The sequence below is a fragment of the Haliotis rufescens genome, unplaced genomic scaffold, assembly GCF_023055435.1.
Source record: "Haliotis rufescens isolate VD_foot unplaced genomic scaffold, xgHalRufe1.0.p SCAF_6, whole genome shotgun sequence".
NCBI classification, from domain to species: domain Eukaryota; kingdom Metazoa; phylum Mollusca; class Gastropoda; order Lepetellida; family Haliotidae; genus Haliotis; species Haliotis rufescens.
Genome location: NW_025964334.1, coordinates 36,618,814 through 36,642,818, shown reverse-complemented (window position 1 = coordinate 36,642,818; position 24,005 = coordinate 36,618,814). Strand labels below are relative to the sequence as shown.

General features: G+C 41.7%; 1 protein-coding gene across 1 annotated transcript in view; it reads left to right on the top strand.

The window, feature by feature from the left end:
* Positions 1-487: 487 nt before the first annotated feature.
* The window catches only part of LOC124112239 (protocadherin-16-like), a 60,892-nt gene continuing 37,374 nt past the window's right edge, over positions 488-24,005 (top strand). The window contains exons 1-20 of the mRNA XM_048386504.1: positions 488-896; positions 1,857-2,094; positions 4,868-5,058; positions 5,911-6,144; positions 6,450-6,703; positions 8,277-8,445; positions 10,065-10,476; positions 11,334-11,527; positions 12,522-12,755; positions 14,242-14,682; positions 15,042-15,462; positions 15,615-15,808; positions 16,283-16,522; positions 16,860-17,300; positions 18,370-18,790; positions 19,340-19,533; positions 20,063-20,296; positions 20,987-21,424; positions 22,405-22,825; positions 23,757-23,950. Of these exons, the coding sequence (XP_048242461.1) occupies positions 488-896; positions 1,857-2,094; positions 4,868-5,058; positions 5,911-6,144; positions 6,450-6,703; positions 8,277-8,445; positions 10,065-10,476; positions 11,334-11,527; positions 12,522-12,755; positions 14,242-14,682; positions 15,042-15,462; positions 15,615-15,808; positions 16,283-16,522; positions 16,860-17,300; positions 18,370-18,790; positions 19,340-19,533; positions 20,063-20,296; positions 20,987-21,424; positions 22,405-22,825; positions 23,757-23,950 (5,974 nt within the window). The remainder of the gene's footprint in view (positions 897-1,856; positions 2,095-4,867; positions 5,059-5,910; positions 6,145-6,449; positions 6,704-8,276; positions 8,446-10,064; positions 10,477-11,333; positions 11,528-12,521; positions 12,756-14,241; positions 14,683-15,041; positions 15,463-15,614; positions 15,809-16,282; positions 16,523-16,859; positions 17,301-18,369; positions 18,791-19,339; positions 19,534-20,062; positions 20,297-20,986; positions 21,425-22,404; positions 22,826-23,756; positions 23,951-24,005) is intronic.

The window sequence follows — 24,005 nt, the reverse complement described above, 5'->3', positions numbered from 1 at the left end:
ATAAAAAAACGATACTGACTAGACGGTAGTAAGTAAATATAAAACGTCAACGCCAGGGAAGAACCAGTCTCGATAATCCACCGAAACAGTATCCACTTATAGGCAAAATATCTGTGAAAATTAAGTTTCACTGAAAATAACAGATCACACCAGGTTTTCTCGAAAAGTAGCTCTGTCATATGAAAAATCGAAAAAAATTCAAGAATATACAGAAACAGATAACTGTAAATTCCTAGAGATATTCGTGAATAGGTTGAAGACGTACCACACTCACAACACAACTTGGCCAAGAAAGATATATTCGACCATAATTGATGACGACATATTGAGAGTATGCTAAGAAATGTGGTTAAATGGTGTGTTTTTAGTGATATGCACGGAGTTCCCAGTCCTCTTGTGGTGTTAATATCCACTAAGTAGAAGTGTCATAGGCAATAAAGTTATCAGCAATATTATTTTCATCTTCATAACAGGTAAATGGACGTATATGGATGTGGACTATGACTACTTGGAGGCATACAACAAAGGCCTTGGTCCCATCGACAAGTCGTACATCAGAGGAGAAGTGAAGGCTTGTGAAAGTCTGGAGGTTTATCTCAATGAGGATTCTGACAAAAACAACTATGTCCTCTACCAGATTTACTACTCCTATTCCTACACAGCCATGTTGGATGGAGGTTCCTACGTCACCTGGGACTATGGCACGCTTTTGGACTGCAATACCTGGAAACCCTTTTGGTTTTCTTGGGAAGGGAATGTCCATAGCATGGGGTTTGGCCTCGAGCCAGGGGTTGATACCTTTCTGACGTATGACCTTGGGAGGACGTTCTCCATCAACATGGTGCAACTGGCCACAGGACAGGATTATGTGACTGGGGAATGGAGATGGCTGACCGGTAAGTAATACCATCAATTTAGCCTCCTCTTCTCCTCGGGGACACCGGTGGCCGAGTCGCCAGTACTCTGATTGGGAATGGAGATGGCTGACCGGTATGTTTATTGTTTCTTCATGTATAACCTTAATTCATTAAATTTTGTTCGACCACCCATTCATCTACCAATCTTCTTACATGCCAAACATGACCATTGATACATGTCCGAGGAACTTCAGAGAACAGCTTTTAGCAAATTCCTGACACACAGCAGTGTATGCTCGATGGTATGTTTGTAGACCTAGAATCGTGTAACCACGGTTTACAAAATGTTGATTTCGTATAATTTTGACCGGTAAGTAATGCCATCAATTTAGCCTCTTCTACTCCTCGGGGACACCGGTGGCCGAGTCGCCCATGCGCCAAAGTTGTTGCAATTACCTATGCAGCTCTGCGTCTCTTAGGTCTGCAAGAAACCTAGGATGATTGTTCGAATTTCAGATTCGCCATGATTATGTGTATAGCATATTCATCATCATTGTCGTGGTAGTGGTTTTCACCAAGGTGGTAAATGTCTGAGACGTGAATCACCTCGAGCTTTCGTCTAACATGAAGCTCACGCCGCGGTATCACTAAACCACTGCCCAAAGCGACCATACATTATTCACGCACTCGCTCCTCAGCCCCTCTTTCTGTCTCTGTGTTACAATAGCCACCGTTCTGTCACTATATCCACTCAGTAATTTAGATCATGTACAACGATTCCTGTAGTCTCCACGGGAAGCGGAGATATTGATTTGGATGGGCAGTGATCCATTTGGTAGACATATGATGCACCCCACATTGTGGTGTAGAATTCTTCGCTTGATGGGACCTCTAATTATTGATTGTTGATAGTCAAAATAGTGACAAATATATAACAACGTTTGACGTAAAACAACATTCACTCCGGTTTCCGATAGAATACTATTTTTGTGGTTCCAGACGAACCTCCCCTGTTCAACACACCTGCACCTGGCGGATATCAGATCCTCGAGATACCTGAGAATACCGCCCAGTACACAGCAGTCTACGCCCCCGCAGCAACAGATCCAGAGGGAGATACAATTACCCTGTCCTCTGCAGGCGACAATATAAACATGTTTGAGATTTATAGTGGATATGTGTACACAATGCAGTCCTTGGACTACGAAACAGAAAACTTCTATGTCGTCACATTTCAGTACGTAAGACAGTTGTATACGCATAGTCATTGTAAAGGCATTATAAATACCTTTTCTAAACATTTGTATTGTGCTGAACTGGAGCCGAAGATTGGCCCCCTGCAGGATTTGTTTCCTGAAGATTCTTATTTTGTATGTCTGAAATGTATGTCGTGCATCTACCTTTTGTTCTTATTTATGCTCATTTTGTCCTTGCATTCCTTTAATTTACCTATGTCTCCTTCATGATCGTTATAACCCTTCTATATTATCCTTATGTCCTCCTCTTTGTGCCTTGTGTACTTCGTCATGGTCTTTGTCTTTCTTTATTATCCCTGTTATCTTTTACGTTCCCTATGATCCTTATGTCCTTCTTTATTATCCTTATGTCCTTCTTTATTATCCTTATGTCCTTCTTTATTATCTCTGTCCTCCTCTATGCTCCCTGTCTCCTTTATGCTCCGTATGTCCCCCTTCATTTTCCTCATCCTCTTTTAGGATTCTTAAGCCTTTTATGATGCTTATCCTGCTTTATAATCTTTATGTCCACCTTCATGTTCGTTAAGTCCTCCTTTATGCATTGTTTATAGTGCTAGCCTACTGAGATACCATGCCGCAGTTAAACATGGATATCCCATATTGTACTGAGCCATCCGAGCCGACCAATCCTTGTTTTATACACGTAATGCAGAACGCCAGGCAGGGTAACAAACATTATCATCTGTAAACGTCTTCCGGTATGTCGCGGCCGGGGATCGAGCCACCGACCTTCCGCTCATCGGGCAGACGCTCTATCCACCAGACCACGGAGGCGGTCACATTGGAGTACGATCATACTCGTTCACTCACTCACTCACTCACTCACTATGAAGGGATACAATAAAACATCATAGTGCACACAGGAAACATCAGCTGCTCTGTCTACATATTCTAAGACCGATGTTTGTTTCAAGTTACAAGTGTACATATATGAACATAAGAAGAATAACTGTAAAAGTATCTCGGGAGTTACCTCCCATTCCATTCCTTGCATTTTGCGAAAACAGCCCCAAACGTATCCACATAGCTTTCTGTATCTAAAAATAAGAATGATCCCGTTGAAATGTCCTCTATTACGCTCCGTATGTCCACGTTTATGATCCTTGTCCCCCTTTATGATACTTATGTCTTAATTTAGGATCTGGATGTCCTTCTTTATGATCCTCATGCCCTTCTTCATACTCCTTATGTCCTCCTTTATGCTCTTCATGTCCTCTTTTACGCTTCTTACCTTCTCATTTTTGATCCATATGTCCTCCTTAATGATCCTTGTCCTCCTTAATTATCCTTGTCCCTTTTTATGATCTTTATGTCCTTCTTAATGTTCCTCATTCTCTTTAAGGATTTCTAAGTCTTTTAATATGTTTGTCCTCCTGCATAATCTTTATGTCCACCTTAATGTTGATTGTCCGACTTTGTGATCCTTATGTTATCTTTTACGCTCCTTATGTCCACCTTCATGAGTCTTATGACCTTCTTTATGTTCATGGTCCTCATAATTTCCTAATCAGTATGTCCTCCTTTATGACCCTTATCCTCATTTATGCTCTTTGTGTCCATATTTATGATCCTTATGACTTTTATAATCCTCATATCCACCTTTATGATCCTTGTCACTCTTTATAATCCTTATATCCACCTTTATGATCCTTGTCACTCTTTATAATCTTTATATCCACCTTTATGATCCTTGTCACTCTTTATAATCCTTATATCCACCTTTATGATCCTTGTCACTCTTTATAATCTTTATATCCACCTTTATGATCCTTGTCACTCTTTATAATCCTTATATCCACCTTTATAATCCTTGTCACTTTTTATAATCCTTATATCCACCTTTATGATCCTTGTCACTCTTTATAATCCTTATATCCACCTTTATGATCTTTGTCACTCTTTATAATCCTTATATCCACCTTTATGATCCTTGTCACTCTTTATAATCTTTATATCCACCTTTATGATCTTTGTCACTCTTTCTAATCCTTATATCCACCTTTATAATCCTTGTCACTTTTTATAATCCTTATATCCACTTTTATGATCTTTGTCACTTTTTACAATCCTTATATCCACCTTCATGCTCCTTATTCCCTGTTTAATGATACTTGTCCTCCGTTATTATGTCTTCTTTAATGATCCTTGTCCCCTTTTATGCTCCTTATTTCCTCCTTAATTTTCCTTGTCCTGGATTATGATCATTGTCCACATACATGTACCTTTCTTTATGATCCTTATGTCCTCCTTTATTATCATTATATCCTCCTTTATGGTACTTATTGCCTCCAATGATATCCTATTTCCGTATAACGACGAGTTATTGAGGTGTAAATGTACCTGTTTTCGTATGTCGGCGACAAAATTCAGTTCCTAATTGATGGGATTTAACGTTCAAGATTAATGCACGTATATAGTGACATGCATGCGCGCGCGTATGTGTATGTGCAAGCCGAGACGAATGCATGTTTAATAATGCTAGGCCTCTGAGATACCATGCCGCAGTTTAACAAGGACACCCCACTCAGACACATTATAATGACTCCGAGCCGACAAAGGAACCATCAGCTGCTCAGTCCACATATTCTAAAACCGCTTTTGTGCTTAAGTTTCAAGTGTACATGTATGAACAGAGGACATAATAAGTGTCAAATTATCTCGGCGGAGTTACCTCCAATTCCATTCCTTGCATTTTGAGAAGTCAGCAGAACGCCTGTTAAAATGTATTATTATATTGTGTTTAATTGTTACCAGAGGTGATGATGGAAGGAACAAGGAAAAGACGTCCATGATCTTCAAGGTGACAAACGTCATTGACGTCGCTCCAGTAGTTACCATTCATGCAATCTCCATCCCAGAAGAGTTACCCGTAGGTACAGACATCGGCAAAGCCTTCTCGTTCACAGATAACGAGGAGGATGATTCGTGGACCTTGTCCTTTTCTGGTAAGTGCAGATCTAACAATTAATCGTTTGTCACCATCATGCCTAAATGTCATTGTATTGTTTTTTTAACAATCAAGATAATTAAAAACAAGGATCGAATGTCAAGACTTTTAATTAGATTGACAACCTAAATTGTACAGTCAAAACATTTTTTTAGTTATTTCAGTATTGGAATCGTTTGTAGATAGTTTGATAATATTGAGATTGTCTTAATATTAAATTAATCATAATGCGACAAATCAACGAACTAAATTGTACCCAAAGCGTTACATTATTGTCTCGGTCAATAGATCAGTGTACACTCGACTTTCATTCTCACCTCTGTGAGGTGCTAGAAGGTTAACATTCACAAACTATTTTAATCATACCGGGTATACATTGCTGAGTGATCAGCGGCACATTGCGAACAAATGACTTGCCCGAGGAGACACCATATGTGATGCATGTTCAAGTTCAAGAGGTTTTATTGTACTTAAGGCCTCTGGCCCATATGCAAAACAAGAGTACAAGAGATAATAGCCGCGAGAACAACACAGCTGAAGGGATGTGCTGTATACAATACATATGTGGAGATAATGTTACAAAGTGGGTGTACACAATTACTTTACGAAGTGACTTAACAATACTACAAGATTCTTGCGCCGAAAAAGTGCATGCTGAACAAAAAGTGCTAACCTCAGACTTTTGCATGTGCTTCAGTGTTGGTAAAGACCGAAGGCCTAGAAGTTCCCGGGAGTTACGCTTCCGTCCGTATAAGATACAATAGGATGTTCACGACTGTCATAATATCAATATCATGTAAGGAGATTTCTTTTGCTATCACAGATTAAAACAATGACCTCTACCTTCCAGGAACAAATGCAGAATATCTGAGTGTGGATAGTGCGTCCGTTGTCACAATGAAGCAGGTTCTTGACATCGACACGACGTCTGTTGACTTCAGCGGCCTCAACATAGTGGTGATGGACTCTGCCTCCAACTATGACACCAAAGTTTTAGACATCACCATCATCGACATCAACGACAACGCACCGACGTTCACATCTGATTACTATACCGCTGTCGTTGACGATGGCACTGGTTCAGGTGAGTGGTTAGACAAACAGGTTACTGGGGAAATGATTTCACTTATTGGTGTATTTCATCATTAATTAGGCACTTCTGAAAAGTCAGACTTCTTCATTTCAACGAGTCAAAGTGTGCCGCACAAACGATTAAAATTGTGTTATCGATAAAGCCATGAAGATATCACTGTTAAAGTTTAAGGTTTTCGAGATTTAGTAGCCCTCTTCACAGTTTAATCTCCGAGCCGCCCCATTATTTTGGTATGGCGTGGAAGTCTCCATTGTGTTATTAAGAAATGTTTATAAGATGGTTATTCTAATTTCCAGGTCAAACAGTCGTCACTGTGGGTGTCGACGATGCCGACATCTCCAACGCTGGTCTGACAACATCAATCCTATCCCAGAATGGAGCTACGTCTGGTTTTGACTTCACCATGAGTGGCAACGACATCAACACTGCCAACACCATGGACTACGAAGCTCTGGAAGATGTAAACTTCCAGTATGTCCTGGTGCTGTTGGTAGTCGACAGTCCTGCAATAGGTGACCCCCTCACTGGAACTGCCGTCGTCCGCATCACGGTGAGGAATAGCACCATTGTCTACAGAATGCAATATATGTATTTCAAGGAGTGAGTGATTTCAATAGTTTTTAGTTAGATTACAGCGTGTGAAGGGAAAGCCCGTAGTGATATAGGTATTAGACGTTTACGATTTGGGGAACCCACGAGTACTGATATAGTACTGAGATACCTAGAAACATAATCAGGTGTGAACCATGATATTAGGTTTTTTGGCACGCCTAAGGGACGCAACACTGCTCAGCGTATCGCGGCATCTTAGACGTGTGTGTTAACCGTGTCTCCAGTTTGGATTTCAACTTTTACATGCTATTTTGAAACTTTAAAAACTGGCTTCAGGTTTAGGTAAGTACTACACTAGTTAAATTTTCCTCTCTATTATGACCTATGTTGTCCCTATAACAGATTAGCAACGCCTGGTACATCGATATACACCCTTTAAATAAACAAGCTGACATTAAAAACAGATGTCTGATAATCGTACCATATCACGTTTATTGGTTATAATACATAACTCGAGAAAGGCGAGAGTATTTTGAGTATATCTGTTCTGTACAAATATTTACTTTGGGCATCACTTTCTTTCGTAATGATGAATTGATAATTGAAGTCGACAACAAGTATATGTTCATTATGTTCAGGGATAGTTGTATAAAGGTTGGAAAAATCAAAAGTGTTTCAGCTTATTTGTTTTGTCCTGGTCTGAGATTGTATAAGTTAATGAAGTAAAATTTCTTTGACCAATATGTGATTACCTTTCACATAATCTGTGACAGTATTTAATTAGATCTTTATTGTGAGAATGATTGTCCGTAGTTTCGACAAGGCTTTAGTGGTACATTTGCTGGTCACTGCAATAGATCTATCTTTATAAAGATTCTTATAAATCAGTATTTTCTGCATGAAAACCTGGAATGGATTTATTCTAAGATGTTATAGAAATTCTACGTGTACGTAAAAATAGTTCATGATTGTCACACATATTTGCTTTGGACTGGGCATGTTGGATCAGCAGATATCTCATCAATGCCAAGTTTCTTGTATAGACAGTTCATATAATGTTTTGCTGGTAAAGCTGTTATTGTTTGACGCGTTGGTAGTTGAACAATGAAACATATTTGACACAATTCTGACAGATTTATAACAACTGGAACTTGTGAACTGAGTTCTATGTCGTGCCATGAAATATGAACTCCTTAACTTCTTTTGAGTAGTACAGTTTGGTGAAAGCACTTTACATATACTAATATACATGTAGGTTAGCGCAAGGACGTTTTCTGTATTTGTCTGTTCATTTTCACTTAACAACTCGCTAGCCTGGCTTTAATATGGTGATGGAATTTTTTAAAAGAAGCGTAAATTCATACACACACATTGTAGAAATAAACCGACTTTGATGTCTCTTAATCCTGGCATAAGAAGAGTGAGTGAGTGAGTGAGGTTTTACGCATTATTCCAGCAACATGACGGCATTCGGCGTGACGAGCGAACACTTTAGCCACAAGGCTACCCCACCGCCCCTCACACAATTAGAATATATACATATATATAATGACAATGTTTCTGTTCATCAGATCAATCCAGTAAATGACAACTCCCCGGCCTGGAGCGGCACAGGGTCTTATTCCGCCACAGTCCCAGAGGACACCGCCGTGACCACGGTCCTCACAACACTGCAAGCTTCCGACACCGACCTGGGGCCGGACGGAGAAGTGACTTACGCGATAACAGGCGTTGCACCGTGTAAGATTGGCGTGTTGTGCGCTTCAGGTTTCAAACGAGTTTTGTGTTACTCTTTCCATGTATATATGTGCGTGTGCGTGTGCGTGTGCGTGTGCATGTGCGTGTGCGTGTGCGTGTGCGTGTGCATGTGCGTGTAATTTAATCCATAATGAACCCTACAAAACTGATCTCAGGTGTAGGAAAACTTGTGTTGTTGTTTGACACCACACTCAGCAATATTCCAGCTATATGACGAGACCAGACAATCCAGTGATTGACATCATGAGCATCGATCCACGCAAATGGGATACAATGATATACACAAACCAAGTCAGCGACCCTGACCAACCGATCATGTTGGTCGCCTTTTACGGCAAGCATGGGTTGCTGAAGACCAAGTCTAACCCGGAATCTTCACAAGTCTATAAGAAAACAAAGAAGTTTGGTTATGCACTCTTTTGTGTTTCTGGTGAAGATTAAAAATATCAACAAGGTGTGTTTAATGCTTGATATTTGTATAAAACTGTTCAACTTCCAAGGTAAGCCAACTGCTCAGAATTGCGACTTGGTAGACGTTCTGGTTTACTGTGCAAGGATAGTTGAACCAGAACCAGTTGCCCTGTTTTGTTATCCACTTTTCAAATCTTTTCGAAGTTTCAAAACTACTAACGATCTGTTGTTTTCTTTCATATCTAACGATCCTCATTAATAATTTAATATAAGAATTTACATTTTACATGACTGGTGAGAATACAAAACGGTTCTTTGGTAACGTATTAACTATACATCATCATAATTTAGTGAGTAAGTTGGGTTTAACGCCGCTTTTAACAGTATTGCAGTTACATCAAGGCGTGTCAGCTTAATGTGGGAGGAAAGCATGAAGTGATGCAGGTCTCAGACGTTTACCACTTCGGTGAAACCCACGAGCACGGATATGGTGCTGACAAACCTAGAAACACAATCGGGGCGAACCGGGGATTCCAACCAACAATCATAGGTTTCTGGCGTGCCCAAGGGACGCAACTCCTTATTTATGGTATCATCGGCTAATGTATACACAGGCAGCACTGTAGTCCATGTGCGTGTAATATCTCATATTTGGTGATGTACGTAAATGATTGTAAGTTAATAGAGTGTAAATAAAAGAATAAAAACGTTTCCATTTTCATAAGAACTTTAATAGAGTTCATTGTACGCTTCCGAAAGTACCTGAACCATGTGTTTATGAATCACTTAAGTCTATCAAATAGTGATTTTTTAAAGAATGTATATAATGTCATAAACAAAATATTAGCAGGATATAAATATAAGAAATAAGGGAGCGATACATTTTATATTCAGGGGATAGGTGGGCTTGGGATTTTGTGAATAATGTTTCAGAAAAAACTGGATTTTTACCATAAATATCTTTTTACATGCTGGAGGTTTCAATAAAACTACGTTGTCAATTAATTGTTTGGCGTATTTTGAAGCCGTGATCCAGAACATATCATCTCTCTAACAAAATCCCACCCTACCCCTAGGCATTTTAATTGTTGGTCCGAAATCAAATAATGTATTCAATTTTCTGAAATTGATTTGAAGGGATAAAAAAAAAATAAGATTGAGTTTTCATTTTTCTCTTTTGTTAAAAACAGCTTCGGGAACAGGTCTTTTTACGGTCGATTCAACAACTGGTGACGTGAAAGTTGGGGGAGTGCTTGACGCGGACGTCGGCACCGGCGGGGTGAGCAGCTTCTCCATCAGTGTCAGGGCCTGGGACAAGGGAGCCAGTCCAAAATACGTCGACGGTAGCGTCAGTGTAACGCTGACGGGGACCAACGACAATGCTCCCCATTTCGACAACACCGTCATCCAAGCATCCCTGCCCGAGGACAGTACCTTGAACTCCGTCGTCACGCAGATCATCGTCAACGACCACGACGGCGACTCCGTCACACTTTCTATAGACAGTGGCGGGGACGGTCATTTCACGATGGATGGGGATTCCTTGAAGTTTACATCGGCCGTCGACTATGAGACCAAGGACACGCATCTGCTCGTAATAAAGTAATGCGAATTTAATTTCCCAATCTTAGTATCGATTTTGTCATCTCATATGTGTATTGTGAATGGTCAGTTGAATTTTAGAAAACTACCAAGAGTGCATGAATGAGGTTGAAGCATCATTGAGCAGTTTTTCAGATAAATGAAAAAATGCCAGCTCTATGTTGGACTGGTGGGGGATTTTCGCCCCTTTAAGTAATATTCAAGCAAAGTCACGACGGTGATCACCAGAAACGGGCTTCACACTTTGTATCCATATGGGGAATGGAATCTGAACTTCGGCTTGACGAGCGAACGCTTTAACCACAAGGCTACCCTACTGTCCTGCTTATGTTGAAATGATGCGGGTCTCTGACGTATCTCTCAACCTTTATAAAACCAAGAGCACCTTACGGTGCTCAGAAGCCGTAAATCACAATGTCGGTGGGCCCCAAGTGATCCTGTATCTAGAAAAGTATACATTTATATTTGATATATACTACTCACAAAAAGTTAAATAACCCCGACTCTTAAACATTACTGTAGTTAATCCGTCATGACATAAGGTAAACAATAAAATTTAGTTCTGAGGAAGAATCGGGTGTTCTTTGATATATTTTGAGCAGTGTATAATCGTTTCAGCCTAAGATCCCAAATATTCATTCCATTCCAAATTAGAAATCCTGTTTGACTTTTGTAAGTACTGTAAAATTGCAATTTCCATGTTATCTGCAATATAAACTGTCACCTGAATAATTAACGTGATTGTCACTTCCGGGTCCCCGATAACATAAAGATAATATAACAGCCTCAGTCTCTACCCTCACCCTCCCTAATGGATGAAGAGTGACATCCTTTAGAGTATTATTCTCGTGTCTCAGGGCTGCAGATGGAGCACATGAAAGCTATGCATCGGTTGAGGTCAACGTTGTGGATGTCGTGGACGAGCCTCCGGTAATCTCCGTTGTGTCCAGCAGCACCATGGCAGAGGAACAGGCTGTCCGGTCAGCCGTGCATGGAGGATACGTCGTCACGGACCCCGACCAGGGAGACACGCTCTCATATGCTCTGAGTGGTAAGCATTAATGTAGGATGTAGTAGCTGAATTGTTGGTGCGTTGACTCGTCACGCCGAGGATCTGGGTTCTATTCTCACATGGTTGTAATCTGTGGAGGCAATTGCTATTGTTTCTAGCCAAAGTGGAGATTTCGGGTCAGATTAGGTCCATATTTACTCATTTGCCAGAACTGACTGAAATGAGGTTCGGATGGCCGTCGTGTGTGGAGCGTTGTTCATGCTACGAGTCATTTGTTTTTCTGGTCCTGACATAATTATGTAAAGACAGCGCTGATAGCTTTCATATTGCTGAATGTTGCGTAAAACAACATTCATACACTTGTAGATATTGCTGAATGCAACCAGTGTGAAATGATTTTTACGAAGAAGCGATAGAAATTATACATCCATGTTTCATGGTGACCAATAATGAAACAAACAAGAAATGGTTATTCGATGGTTGTTTATTTGATGCGGGTACCATAGGCAATATTACATGCATCATATCAATGAGTATCTCACAACAGTTCAGGGGCGATCGGGCAGTCTAGTGGTTAAAGCGTTCGCTCGTCACGCCGAAGACCCGGGTTCGATTCCCCACATGGATACAATGAGTGGAGCCCATTTCTGGTGTCTCCCGCCGTGATATTGCTTGAATATTGCTAAAAGCGGCTTAAAACCATACTCACTCACTCACAACAGGTCAACCTTGTAACGTATTGATAATGTTTGTAACATCTTGGTCAAATCCAAGTTTCAAGTGTATATTTTTTCTATCCCCGGCAGTTTATGTGCGTCATCACAATTTAGCAAACGCAGAGTACCAATAGTGGACACGATAATCAGATATCATAGCTACATTGTATCTACAGTGAGAGAAAAACGTGAAAATAATGCACATGACTATGTTTTTAATGTCTTATATTTCTATTTGTTGAATCTTTCATGCACATTATACGAATGGTAACATATTAATATATCACCTGAATATTTCCTGAGGTTATATTTTGCAGGGACCCATGCCTCGTACATCAGTATAGACTCTGGTACTGGTGAACTAACAGTTTCTCAGAACATTGACCTGGAGAGTGGACTGACTCAACTTGACCTGGCTGTGACAGTCACTGATTCTACAGGACTCTCGGCAACACAAGCCTTCTCCATCACAGTCGACGACATCAACGACCTGCCTCCAGTCTTCGGCACTTCCCTATATTCGGTTGAAATTACAGAAAATACGGCAGGAGGTATCGTAGGTTCTTCAGTCATGTTGTAAAGGATGAAAACCGACTCTGAAGTCTTGACTGAAAATGTAAGCCCAGGAATTCTGGAAATAGGGAATGGCCTAGTGCTTACATTCTCAGTAACGTCAGAAGAGGAGGGTTTTTTATCCAACTTATAAAACGAAAGAAAAATCTGAAAGGTTTATTAACAATGATATGTTTCCAACACCCTTTCCATTAACCTTTGGAAACGGATGTAAAATATCCCTTGATGTACTTTGGGGGGAAATACATTCTTAAAAGCATTGCGTTTTATCAGCGCCTCTGTATCCTGATGTACAGACACACAATGGAAATGCATAATTTTACAAACATCAGACATGTTGTGCTTTTGTGCTCAAGTCCATCTCAAAACACATCAAATGAGATTCGCAAGGGAACATTGTTGCGTTTGATTACCTCATGCCTAAATACCCAGAACAAACTTTCTTTGATTTTGTGGCCTTTTAGTCAAATACTACAAAAAATAGAATATGCGTTTTGAATTAAAAGTGTATCAGTATAGCTCAGTCACGAGGCTACAAATACGAAGGTTGCAGGTTCGATCCATATGACATATAATTACCATTTGTCGTATGATTTTACACCATTCCCCACATTTCCTGAAGAATGAATTGTAATGTGTGTTGTATGGTTTGTGTTCAAATACAACTCAATCACAGGACCGTAGAATATACCTGGGCCCCTGCTGAAATGGTATTCTTCTAACAGAAGGCCCCGTAAAACAATAGGATGAGGTCACAAGAGGTTTATAAGTCATGTTATGGCGAGTTATCGCTACATGTATTATAATACTTACGGTACTGCAGATAAATAACAACACATTTTGTACCATTTTACTGTTTGAAGATGTATGTGTCATCAGTCCCGTGGGGATTCCGTCAAATAAGTGTTCCCCAGTATCCCATGCTTGTCTAAAGATCCCCCTGAAGGGGATCTGGTGATCAGTCTCGGTGACTTGCGCATCATCGTTTCCCAGACCGCCTCTGTGGTCTAGTGGTAGAGCGTCCGCCAGGAGAGCGGAAGGTCCGGGTTTCGACCCCCGGCCGCGTCATACCAAACGACGTTAAAAGGTGGTACTTGTTGTTACCCTCTCTGGCGGTCGGCATTAAAGGGCTAAAACAAGGACTGGTCGGCTCGGAGTAGGTATACTGTGTCTGAGTTGGGTATTCATGTTAAACTGCGGCATGGTATCTCAGTGTGCTAGCACTATAAATCGGCATCAGTCCGGACTAGTACAAGCAGCCATACACACGTGCATGCACGTCGCTATATAAGTGCAATTATCTTGGACGCGACGTTAAACCCAATTTCACTTCACCTCACCATCATCGTTTCCTATGATACAGCTGAACTGCCACTGACTGCTCTGTGCAACAAGATTCACTCATTCAATAACTACTTCTGTGTTACTATCTGTGCTGATTTGAATTATTCATTTTGATATTAGATACATCGCTGGCTGATCTGACCTGCTCTGATGGAGACATGGGTAACAACGCCTTGTTTGACGTCACGGTTGCCAGTGGAGATGGTGGAGCAGGTATCTTCAAGATGTCCGGACTTCAGCTCCTCACGGACTCTACCCCTGCTGACTATGAGGCTGTAGCAGCATCAGGCTACATGTACACCCTGGTCATCACAGCAGTGGACACACCAGACCAGGGGGAGGCCAACACGGGGACAGCGATAGTGAAGGTGACGGTCAAACCAGAGAACGAGTTCGACCCTGTGTGGAGTAGTCCAGTTCCTGATGGCGGCGGTAACTTTGCAGGAACTACAGTCAGTGAAGGTGATGCTCTAGGGACTGTCGTCACATCCTTCACTGCAACTGATGCTGATCTCGGCGATGACGGTGATGTCAGCTACAACATAGTGTCTGTCACTGCTGGTGAGTAGAATGTGATACATTTCTAATCAAAATATGAGATAACGTCACTACCTCGATAACGACATCATCATTGGAAACGGTTTAAAAAGGTCATCGAAATATATTTGTAGAGCCCACAGACGCCAAAGGCGTACTCTTAAGGTGGAGCGAGAAACACTTGCGACTTTCATTGACAAAGTGTCACGCGTCCGCAATTATCTTTTGAAATTAACTGAACTCATGGACTATGAACATAATGTGTACCTTTTTTCTGTTATTTCATCAAATAATTTTGTGCAAAATGAGAGTGAATCACGTTGTCACGTTCTAGATCAGGTATTTGTAATAATATTGATAAATCATGTCTTGTAATTTGACAGCGTCGGGAGCTTCAGCCTCAGACAAATTCGCCATAACCCCAACAACAGGAGAACTGATGGTGGCAGGAGTGTTGGATGTGGACGTAGGGACAAACGGAGAAAGTAGCTACACTATTGTAGTCAGGGCATCAGACAACGGAGCAACAGCCAGGACCGTGGATGGTAACATTGTTGTTACATTGACAAACGTCAACGACAACGCCCCGACCTTTGACCAGACTGACTACACGGCCAGTGTGAGTGAAGCTAGTGTTGCTGGGACAGGGGTGATCACCCTCATCACCGATGACTATGATGGGGATGCAGTGACTCTGTCTGTAGCCAGCGGACGGGATGACCTGTTTGAGTGTGTGGGAAATGAGGTCAAGGTCAAGGCCCCTTTAGACTACGAAACTGACACGTACCATACCATAATTATAAGGTGAGTCGTTCATAATGGTTCCACCTGTTCTTTTGGAAATTGAAATCCAACTAATTTTATCTTGGTTGGTGTCATTGGATATGCAAGACCTAAAAGGATTTGATAATGACATTTTTAGAAAATTTAACCTGAAACATACCATCCAACTTCAGAGCCAGTGACGGTGTCTTTGAGACGGATGTTCCTGTCCAAGTTAACGTACAGGACGTCAGTGATGAAGATCCTGTCATTACCATGGTAACAACTGCCACCATGGCAGAAGAACAGGCACCAGGAACCGGAGTGTATGGGGGATATCTTGTCACTGACCCTGATGCTGGAGACAATCTGACATTTGTTCTCTCTGGTATGTAGAACGATTCATAGAGCACATGATCATGATCATGTTATAATCGGAATTGTACAGTGGATTCTGCTTGAAGTAGAGATTTCTAATGATTATGGAAACGACTTAGTCGCTTTCATTTATTGCACTACAATACATGCCAGCTAGTATGGTCATTGTACCCGTGCAGTATTTATATACTGTACAGTGACACACACAACAAACGTATCAAACCGATACATGTTAATTGGAACCTTTGGTGACCCTCGGTTTCGTCTATGAACGGAAGAGCCTAGCAGTTTGTGGGAGGATGTAATGTGTGCCCATCAACACATTGTTATTCGAAATTCCATCGAACAATTTTGTATGTGTAAAACCTGAGACTCCAGTATTTTCAAGAACATATGATTAATGTATAGTTGTCGGTCCTCGAGGGACGTGTATGCTAAATATGGTAGAAGGGGACTCACTTTAATCCTTCACTCTTTATAACAGGAGCTGACAACGGTTACCTTGGTATTGATTCTGCCACTGGGGCGTTGTCAGTAGCTCAGAATGTCAACCGAGAAGGAAGCAGTGGCAAGACACAACTGGACCTCACTTTGACCGTCACTGACCAGGGTGGTCAACAGGCCACTCAGGCTTTCTCCATCACAGTAGAGGACATCAATGATTTGCCACCGGTCTTTAGTCCTTCAGAGTTCACTGCTGAAATTACTGAGAATTCGGCAGCAGGTATGCATCCTTTCGTACAGTCACGATACCAAACAGGCCAGGACAACATAATTCATTTTTAAGAGGGGGTTTAGATATCCCAGTGGTTAAAACGTCCGTTGTCACTACGAGGACCCGGGTTCGATTCCCTACATTGTTACATTTATCAAACACATATGTGGTGATCACCGAAGCTTCACTTCAAGTGAATGATAAGTCTGATTTGTGCAAGCAAGTTAACGAAATAGGGTCAATACCCCATGTCCACTTTAATTAACAGCAGTTGTAGATTATACTCCCTTTGGGGTAACCTGTCTGGTTCTAATACCTTCCTCATATCCATTAATTATCATCACAGATGTGTCGCTACTGGATCTAACATGCTCTGATGGAGACATGGGTAACAACGCCTTGTTTGACGTCACGGTTGCCAGTGGAGATGGTGGAGCAGGTATCTTCAAGATGTCCGGACTTCAGCTCCTCACGGACTCCACCCCTGCTGACTATGAGGCTGTAGCAGCATCAGGCTACATGTACACCCTGGTCATAACAGCAGTGGACAAGCCGGCCGATGGTGTACCTAACACGGGAACAGCAATCGTGAGGGTAACAGTAACACATGAGAACGAGTTCGACCCTGTGTGGGCAGGACCTGCTTCAGATGGAAGTGGAACATTTACAGGAACTACAGTCAGTGAAGGGGAAGCTCCGGGATACGTGATCACAACGTTCCAGGCGACTGATGCTGATCTTGGAGTGGATGGGGAGATCACATACACCATTGTGTCCGTGTCTGCAGGTACATGGGAAACAACCACTGATGACATATGTCGTCCATACAAGTACTCAAACATACATGCACGAATATTCGCACACACACATTGTTATTAAGGAAGGATCAACAAGTACACTCGACACGTTGTTGGGGCACGGGTGGCCCAGTGGCACAGATTCGCTGTGCAGAGTTGCGTCCCTTGGGCACGCCAGAAACCTATGATTGTGGGTTCGAATCCCGGTTCGCCAAGACTATATTTCCAGGTTTGTCAGCACCATATCAGTGCTCGTGGGTTTCATCGAAGCGGTAAACGTCTGAGACCTGCATCACTTCGGGCTTTCCTCCCACATTAAACTGACACACCGTGATATAACTGGAATACTGTTAAAAGCGGCGTTAAACCCAACTCACTCACTCAAAACGCTGTATACATCGATTGCAGAAGTTGAAATGGATACTTTCTGTGTCTCTATACACTACAAACATATTTCTGTCTATCTAATACCACAAAGAGATTTGTATTTAGTATTGGATATCTACAGTCAAACCGATCTGATGCAAGTTGCATGTCTATGTACGAAAAACCTGTTTATATAAATATAGGAGACCAGTTTCCTTGTCCTTTGTTTTCATATTACAATGGCGTAACTTACATTCTATAACTTCTACAGTCAATCATGTGCATTGTGGTAGATATACGGATGATAACTAATGTTTTACTTATGGAGCTATAGTCGTTTGAGGCATGTTCTTCTCGTGGGTTCGAATTCCGGTTCGACCAGAGTATGCTTCTAGGTATGTCAAAACCATACCCGTGCTGGTGGGTTTCGCCAAAGTGGTAAACGTCTAAAATGTGCTTCATTTCGGGACCTTACTTCCATATCGCCGCGATAGAACAGAAATACTGTTTAAAGCAGTTGAACGCCCAACTAACTTCTGATAATTACATTACAATCCAACATTATATATATATAATCAATTCTGCGAATAATGTTGGATTGTAATGTAATTATCATAAGCTAGTTGGGTTATATATTAATCAGTGTACCCAACACCTTTCCTGGTATAAATACATTATATTGTGTTCTCACAGCATCGGGAGCTTCATCACCAGACACATTCTCCATAGCCCCCACAACAGGAGAATTGATGGTGGCAGGAGTGTTGGATGTGGACGTAGGGACAAACGGAGAAAGTAGCTACACTATTGTAGTCAGGGCATCAGACAACGGAGCAACGGCCCGGACCGTGGATGGTAACATTGTTGTTACATTGACAAACGTCAACGACAACGCCCCGACCTTTGACCAGACTGACTACACGGCTAGTGTGAGTGAGGCTATTGTTGCTGGGACAGGGGTGATCACCCTCATCACTGATGACTATGATGGCGATGCGGTAACTCTGTCTGTAGCCAGCGGACGGGATGACCTGTTTGAGTGTGTGGGAAATGAACTCAAGATTAAAAATGGATTGGATTATGAGTCGAACACATTCCATGTGCTCATTATAAGGTTAGTACATAAATGTGGAACTAAGGTGGCTTATTCTGAAATAAATATAAATATACAAATGCTTCATGAATGGAATGTGTATATATAAATATTTTTTTCAGTGATTGTTTGTTTGTTGTTTAACGCCGCACTCAGCAATATTGCAGCTATATGACGGCGGTCTGTAAATAATCGAGTCTGGACCAGACAATCGAGTGCAGACATTATCTGCAGCGATCTAAGCAATTGGGATACGATGACATGCATCAACCAAGTCAGCTAGCCTGACCACCTGTTCCCGTTAGTCACCCTTTACAACAAGCATGGGTTGCTGAAGACCCGGATCTTCACGGGACTGTTTTCAGTGAAATGTATTTTGAATGGTTGAAACAATTATTAACAGGTAACTAATATATGCAATACCCACAAATCCTTACAAACAATAAAATAGCTAAAAGCGTTGTAGTTGCATTTGCGACAGTTTTATATTATAAAGAATGAACTTAATCACGGATTATCTTTCACGGATCATGTTTTATGTCCAATTTGTAACATGTTTTTTTTGTATAGAGCGAGTGATGGCGTCTTTGAGACCGATGTTCCCGTGCAAGTCAACGTCCAAGACGCCAGTGATGAGGTTCCCGTCATCGCCATGGTTACAGCGGCCACCATGTCAGAAGAACAGGCATTTGGAACAGGAGTGTATGGTGGATATGTCGTTACTGATGGTGACGATGGAGACACCCTCGCGTACTCTGTTAGTGGTAGGAAGGCCTTATGGCATGTTCAAAAGATATATATTTACCTGAACTAATATCGACACAAAAATGTAAAAAATGTAAAAGACACGTTAAGACCAAACGTAGAATAACATTCAATTACTGCATTTCAAGTATCTAGATATGAAATATAATTTTCAGGTATTCTGAAGACGTATATGGTACGCTTTCGTTTTCTATTAAGGGTAATTAATAAATGTATTAAGAGGCATTCTACTATGAAGAATGCTTGATTCTGATTCAGTATGCTACCTCTAAATTTCACACATAACACGCTTAATTATGCTGCGTTACCAACGTTCAAGTGCTCTTGGGTTCTCCCTCAATACTCAGCCGGAACGCTGAAATACTGCTTCACAACATTAAACTCACGTTTTCGCTTGTAAAGCAGTGAGAAAACAAAATGATAATTGTCCTTTACATGATTCCTGTTCAACTGGTCTGAAATGGTTCATGGTAAAGACTAGTGTCCTCCACCTGACCAAGCTGAATGAAAGCCCCACTCTCTCTGCAGGTGTTGATAGCGGCTACTTGACGATAGACTCATCTTCGGGAGAGCTGTCCATCGCTCAGAACGTTGACAGAGAATCTGGGATGCCCCATCTGTCCCTCACACTGACCGTCACTGACCAGGCTGGACTCCAGGCCACCCAGGACTTCACCATCACAGTTGAGGACATCAACGATCTCCCGCCAACGTTCAACCCTTCTGATTATACAGCAGAGGTCACGGAAAACATGGCTGCAGGCATGTCATGAGACGTGCTTTTTTTTATACTTTCCGACTTAAATATTGCTTAGGATATTTCTTTTATTCCCTACTTCAATATTGTGGGACGGCGTGGTAGCCGGGTTAGATTCCCCACGTGGGTACAAGCCCATTTCTGGTGTCACCCGCTGGGATAATTGCTTGAATATTGCTAAAAGCGGCTTAAAACCATACTTATTCATACTTATAATATGCCAAAATATTTTAAAAAAAATTAAAATACGGGCTTGTGTGAACTGAGCATCTTGTTTTGCATCGCGAATCAAGCTTAGATCCATTAACAAGGACAAAAAACCCTTAAATTATAACTCCATTTTGATTTTAGTTTAATGTTGAGTGCAGGCACATTAATGGATATATATAGTTCGTCTGTATTGATTTGAGGTTTCAAGGATGTAAGGTGTGCTGAATCTGAATCCTTAATCTTGGCCAGAATGGCCCAGTGGGCTTAAGAGAATGGTATCCACAGCTTCCAAGATTTGATAGATGCAGATTCGAATCCAAGAATCACTTCGATTATGATACAAATGACTCTCCTCTTATATTCGATGAACCGCCATGATATCACTACCAACTCACTCACTATTAATCTCTTGACTCGGCGAATATCATGACCGAGATGCTATGTTTCCATAACGATGTATAGTCACTGTTGATGTTGTGCTCCAGATACATCCCTCCTTGATCTGACGCTGTCTGACGGGGACGACGGTAACAACGCTGCGTTTACCCTGAGTGTTACAAGTGGAGATGGCGGAGCAGGCATCTTCAAGATGTCCGGGCAGCAGCTTCAGACGGCTGCTACTACCGCTGACTACGAGGCTATGGAAGCGGCAGGCTTTGTATATACCCTTGTCATCACAGCTGTGGATACGCCGGATGAGGGAGAGGCTCTCACGGGGACAGCTGTTGTCAAGGTGACCGTGAAGCCAGAGAATGAGTTCGATCCTGTTTGGACAACACCTGGAAGCGGAAGTGGAACCTTTGCTGGTGTGAGTGTCGAGGAGGATGGAGAGCCTGGATTTGTGATCACGACTTTCGGTGCAAGTGATGATGATACTGGGATTGACGGGACAATTGCATACAGTATCGTTTCGGTCACTGGCGGTGAGTCTGATTATTACCTTGCTTTGTGAGGTAACTTGCCTACATTTTGCACATGAACATTATACCGAGTTCCTAAGCTGATTGGCCTCTTTATGCAATAGGACGCCATACTGGTGCATTGTTAATAGAAGTAGGACATGACGCCATCGATTGTCTGAAACTGGTCAGGGGCGGTTGGGTAGCCTAGTGGTTAAAGCGTCCGCTCGTCACGCAGAAGACCCGGGTTCGATTCCCGACATGGGTACAAAGCGGCGTAAAACCATACTCACTCACTTACACTCACTCAAACTGGTCAGTTTCCTCACATGTGTTTCAAGTTGACTTAGATTTCTTTCTCATACCTCCATGTCAGAATGATGAGATCATGATAGAATACTGTGTATCCCGCCTTGGAGGGGAATGAATTTCTCAGCGGGGGAATAATCTCTTATACCCCGCCACGAGCAAGTAAGGCTGCACGTGGATTTCTTAGAGGCAGAATATATACCATATACCCCTCGTGATCCTACTACAACTTATATTGTCGGTCTCATATTGTCTTCATTTCGTCTTAGTATGAACACTAGTTATATATATATTCAAATGTCAACGTCATATAGCATTTGTCTCGAATACTGTTTGTGAATCACTATCAAATAATGGTGATATCAAGTGTTCGCGAAAAGGTGAGCGTATCCTGCCCAACCGTCACAAACAAATGCAAAGGCAAAGAATTCATTCATGTGTGCTTCCACCTGTGGACAACCAGGATGTATGGTGACAGATATATTCAGTTGATACATTTTACTTTAAGCAAAACGGGGCGCAGACTAGCCTTGTGGTTATAACGTTCCCTTGCCTTATCGAAGGACGTTCGATCCCCCCAAATCAGTGAATTCCTACTTGGTGCCTAACTCTATGTAGCTGCTGGAGTAGTGGGATGAAAATCACTTATCCACTTCACGGTACATATTTGTGTGTTCAATTTTTATTTTTGTCAGCTTCCGGGGCAACATCGTCAGACAAGTTTACTATAGACACCACGACAGGGGAATTAAAAATAGCCACAAGACTTGACGGAGACACTGGAACCAACGGAGAATCAAGCTACACCATTGTAATCAGGGCATCAGACAGTGGAACATCCCCTCGCTCAGTTGACGGAACAATCGTCATATCTCTGACGAACGTCAACGACAACGCCCCTGTGTTTGATCAGACTGATTACCAGGCCAATGTCAACGAGGACAGTACCCTGGACACAGTCGTGGTACACTTCACGCCCGTTGACCATGACGGCGATGCCGTGACTCTGTCTATTGTAAGTGGCCGCGATGACCTGTTCGGATATGATGGACATGATATTAAAGTGAAGGGAACGCTGAATTATGAGAATGAAACAACATATGTCCTGATTATGAGGTGGGTATGCATTAAGCATTGCTGTTAGATGACTTTAAGCGTTATCGCTTTATCGCTTGTGTACATTTACAATGAAACCCCAATTATCAATTAAAATGTACCCAATTAACGCATCTTTATAACGGAGTCATTTGTATATATGCAGTGTACATAAGAAATCCTTCATAAAGGTAAAAAATGTACTTGTTTTCACTGTATATTGACATTTATACAATATTCAACGGTAAACGAATATATCGCAGGCACCGAAACTGGGAGTCAGAATTGATGATTGGGGTGTATGGGTGTTAAACGTTTCCATACATTTCAACATTGATCTAGTATTTGATGTTTTAGCCAATGTCTACATAAACAATGGATGAAACAAAAGATGTGATGTAATGTATAGAACATATAGTATACTTACTCTCATCCATGACTCATCCAATATGTACCGTCAACAAGCGACGTTCTTGTAGTTGTGATATCAATCTACGTTTGATAGCTCTACCATAAATGTTCCCTTTGAGTTCGGATTCTAGAGTTTTATTTTAGAGAAGTGGGCGAGTGAGTTTGCTTTAACGCCGCTCTGAACAGTATTTCAGGTTTTTAACGGCGTGTCAACTTGATGAGGGGGCGATACCCGAAGTGATGCAGGTAATGGTACTGACAAACCTAGAAACATAATCAGGAGGACGCAAGTATTCGAACCGAATTAATATGTTTTGGCCTACCAAGAGAGGAACCTCGGCACAGCGGATTGCGACCCCTTAACCCGTCTCCCCTTATCATGGAATGGAGAATAGTTGGAATATTTGTTAGTTCATTATTTAGCACATGCACTAATTTAACCGACTGGTAATGGACCCAAACACACCTTTAGTACTATCACAGGCCCCCGCATGTCCTGTTGCCGATGACTTGAAATATTTGACTTTCGGAATCGTTGTAGGGCAAGTGATGGAGTGTTTGAGACCGACGTCTCTCTTCAAGTAAATGTTGTCGACGTCATCGACGAGGTTCCAGTGATAACCAAGATAACCAACAGCTCGATGGCGGAAGAACAGGCAATAGGAACAGGAGTGTATGGAGGATATTTGGTCACTGATGCTGATGCTTCAGACAATCTCACATACACTGTCAGTGGTGAGTCAGTTACGTCCCTTTGTCGTGAAAGGATCCGCAATGGTGGGTTCGAATC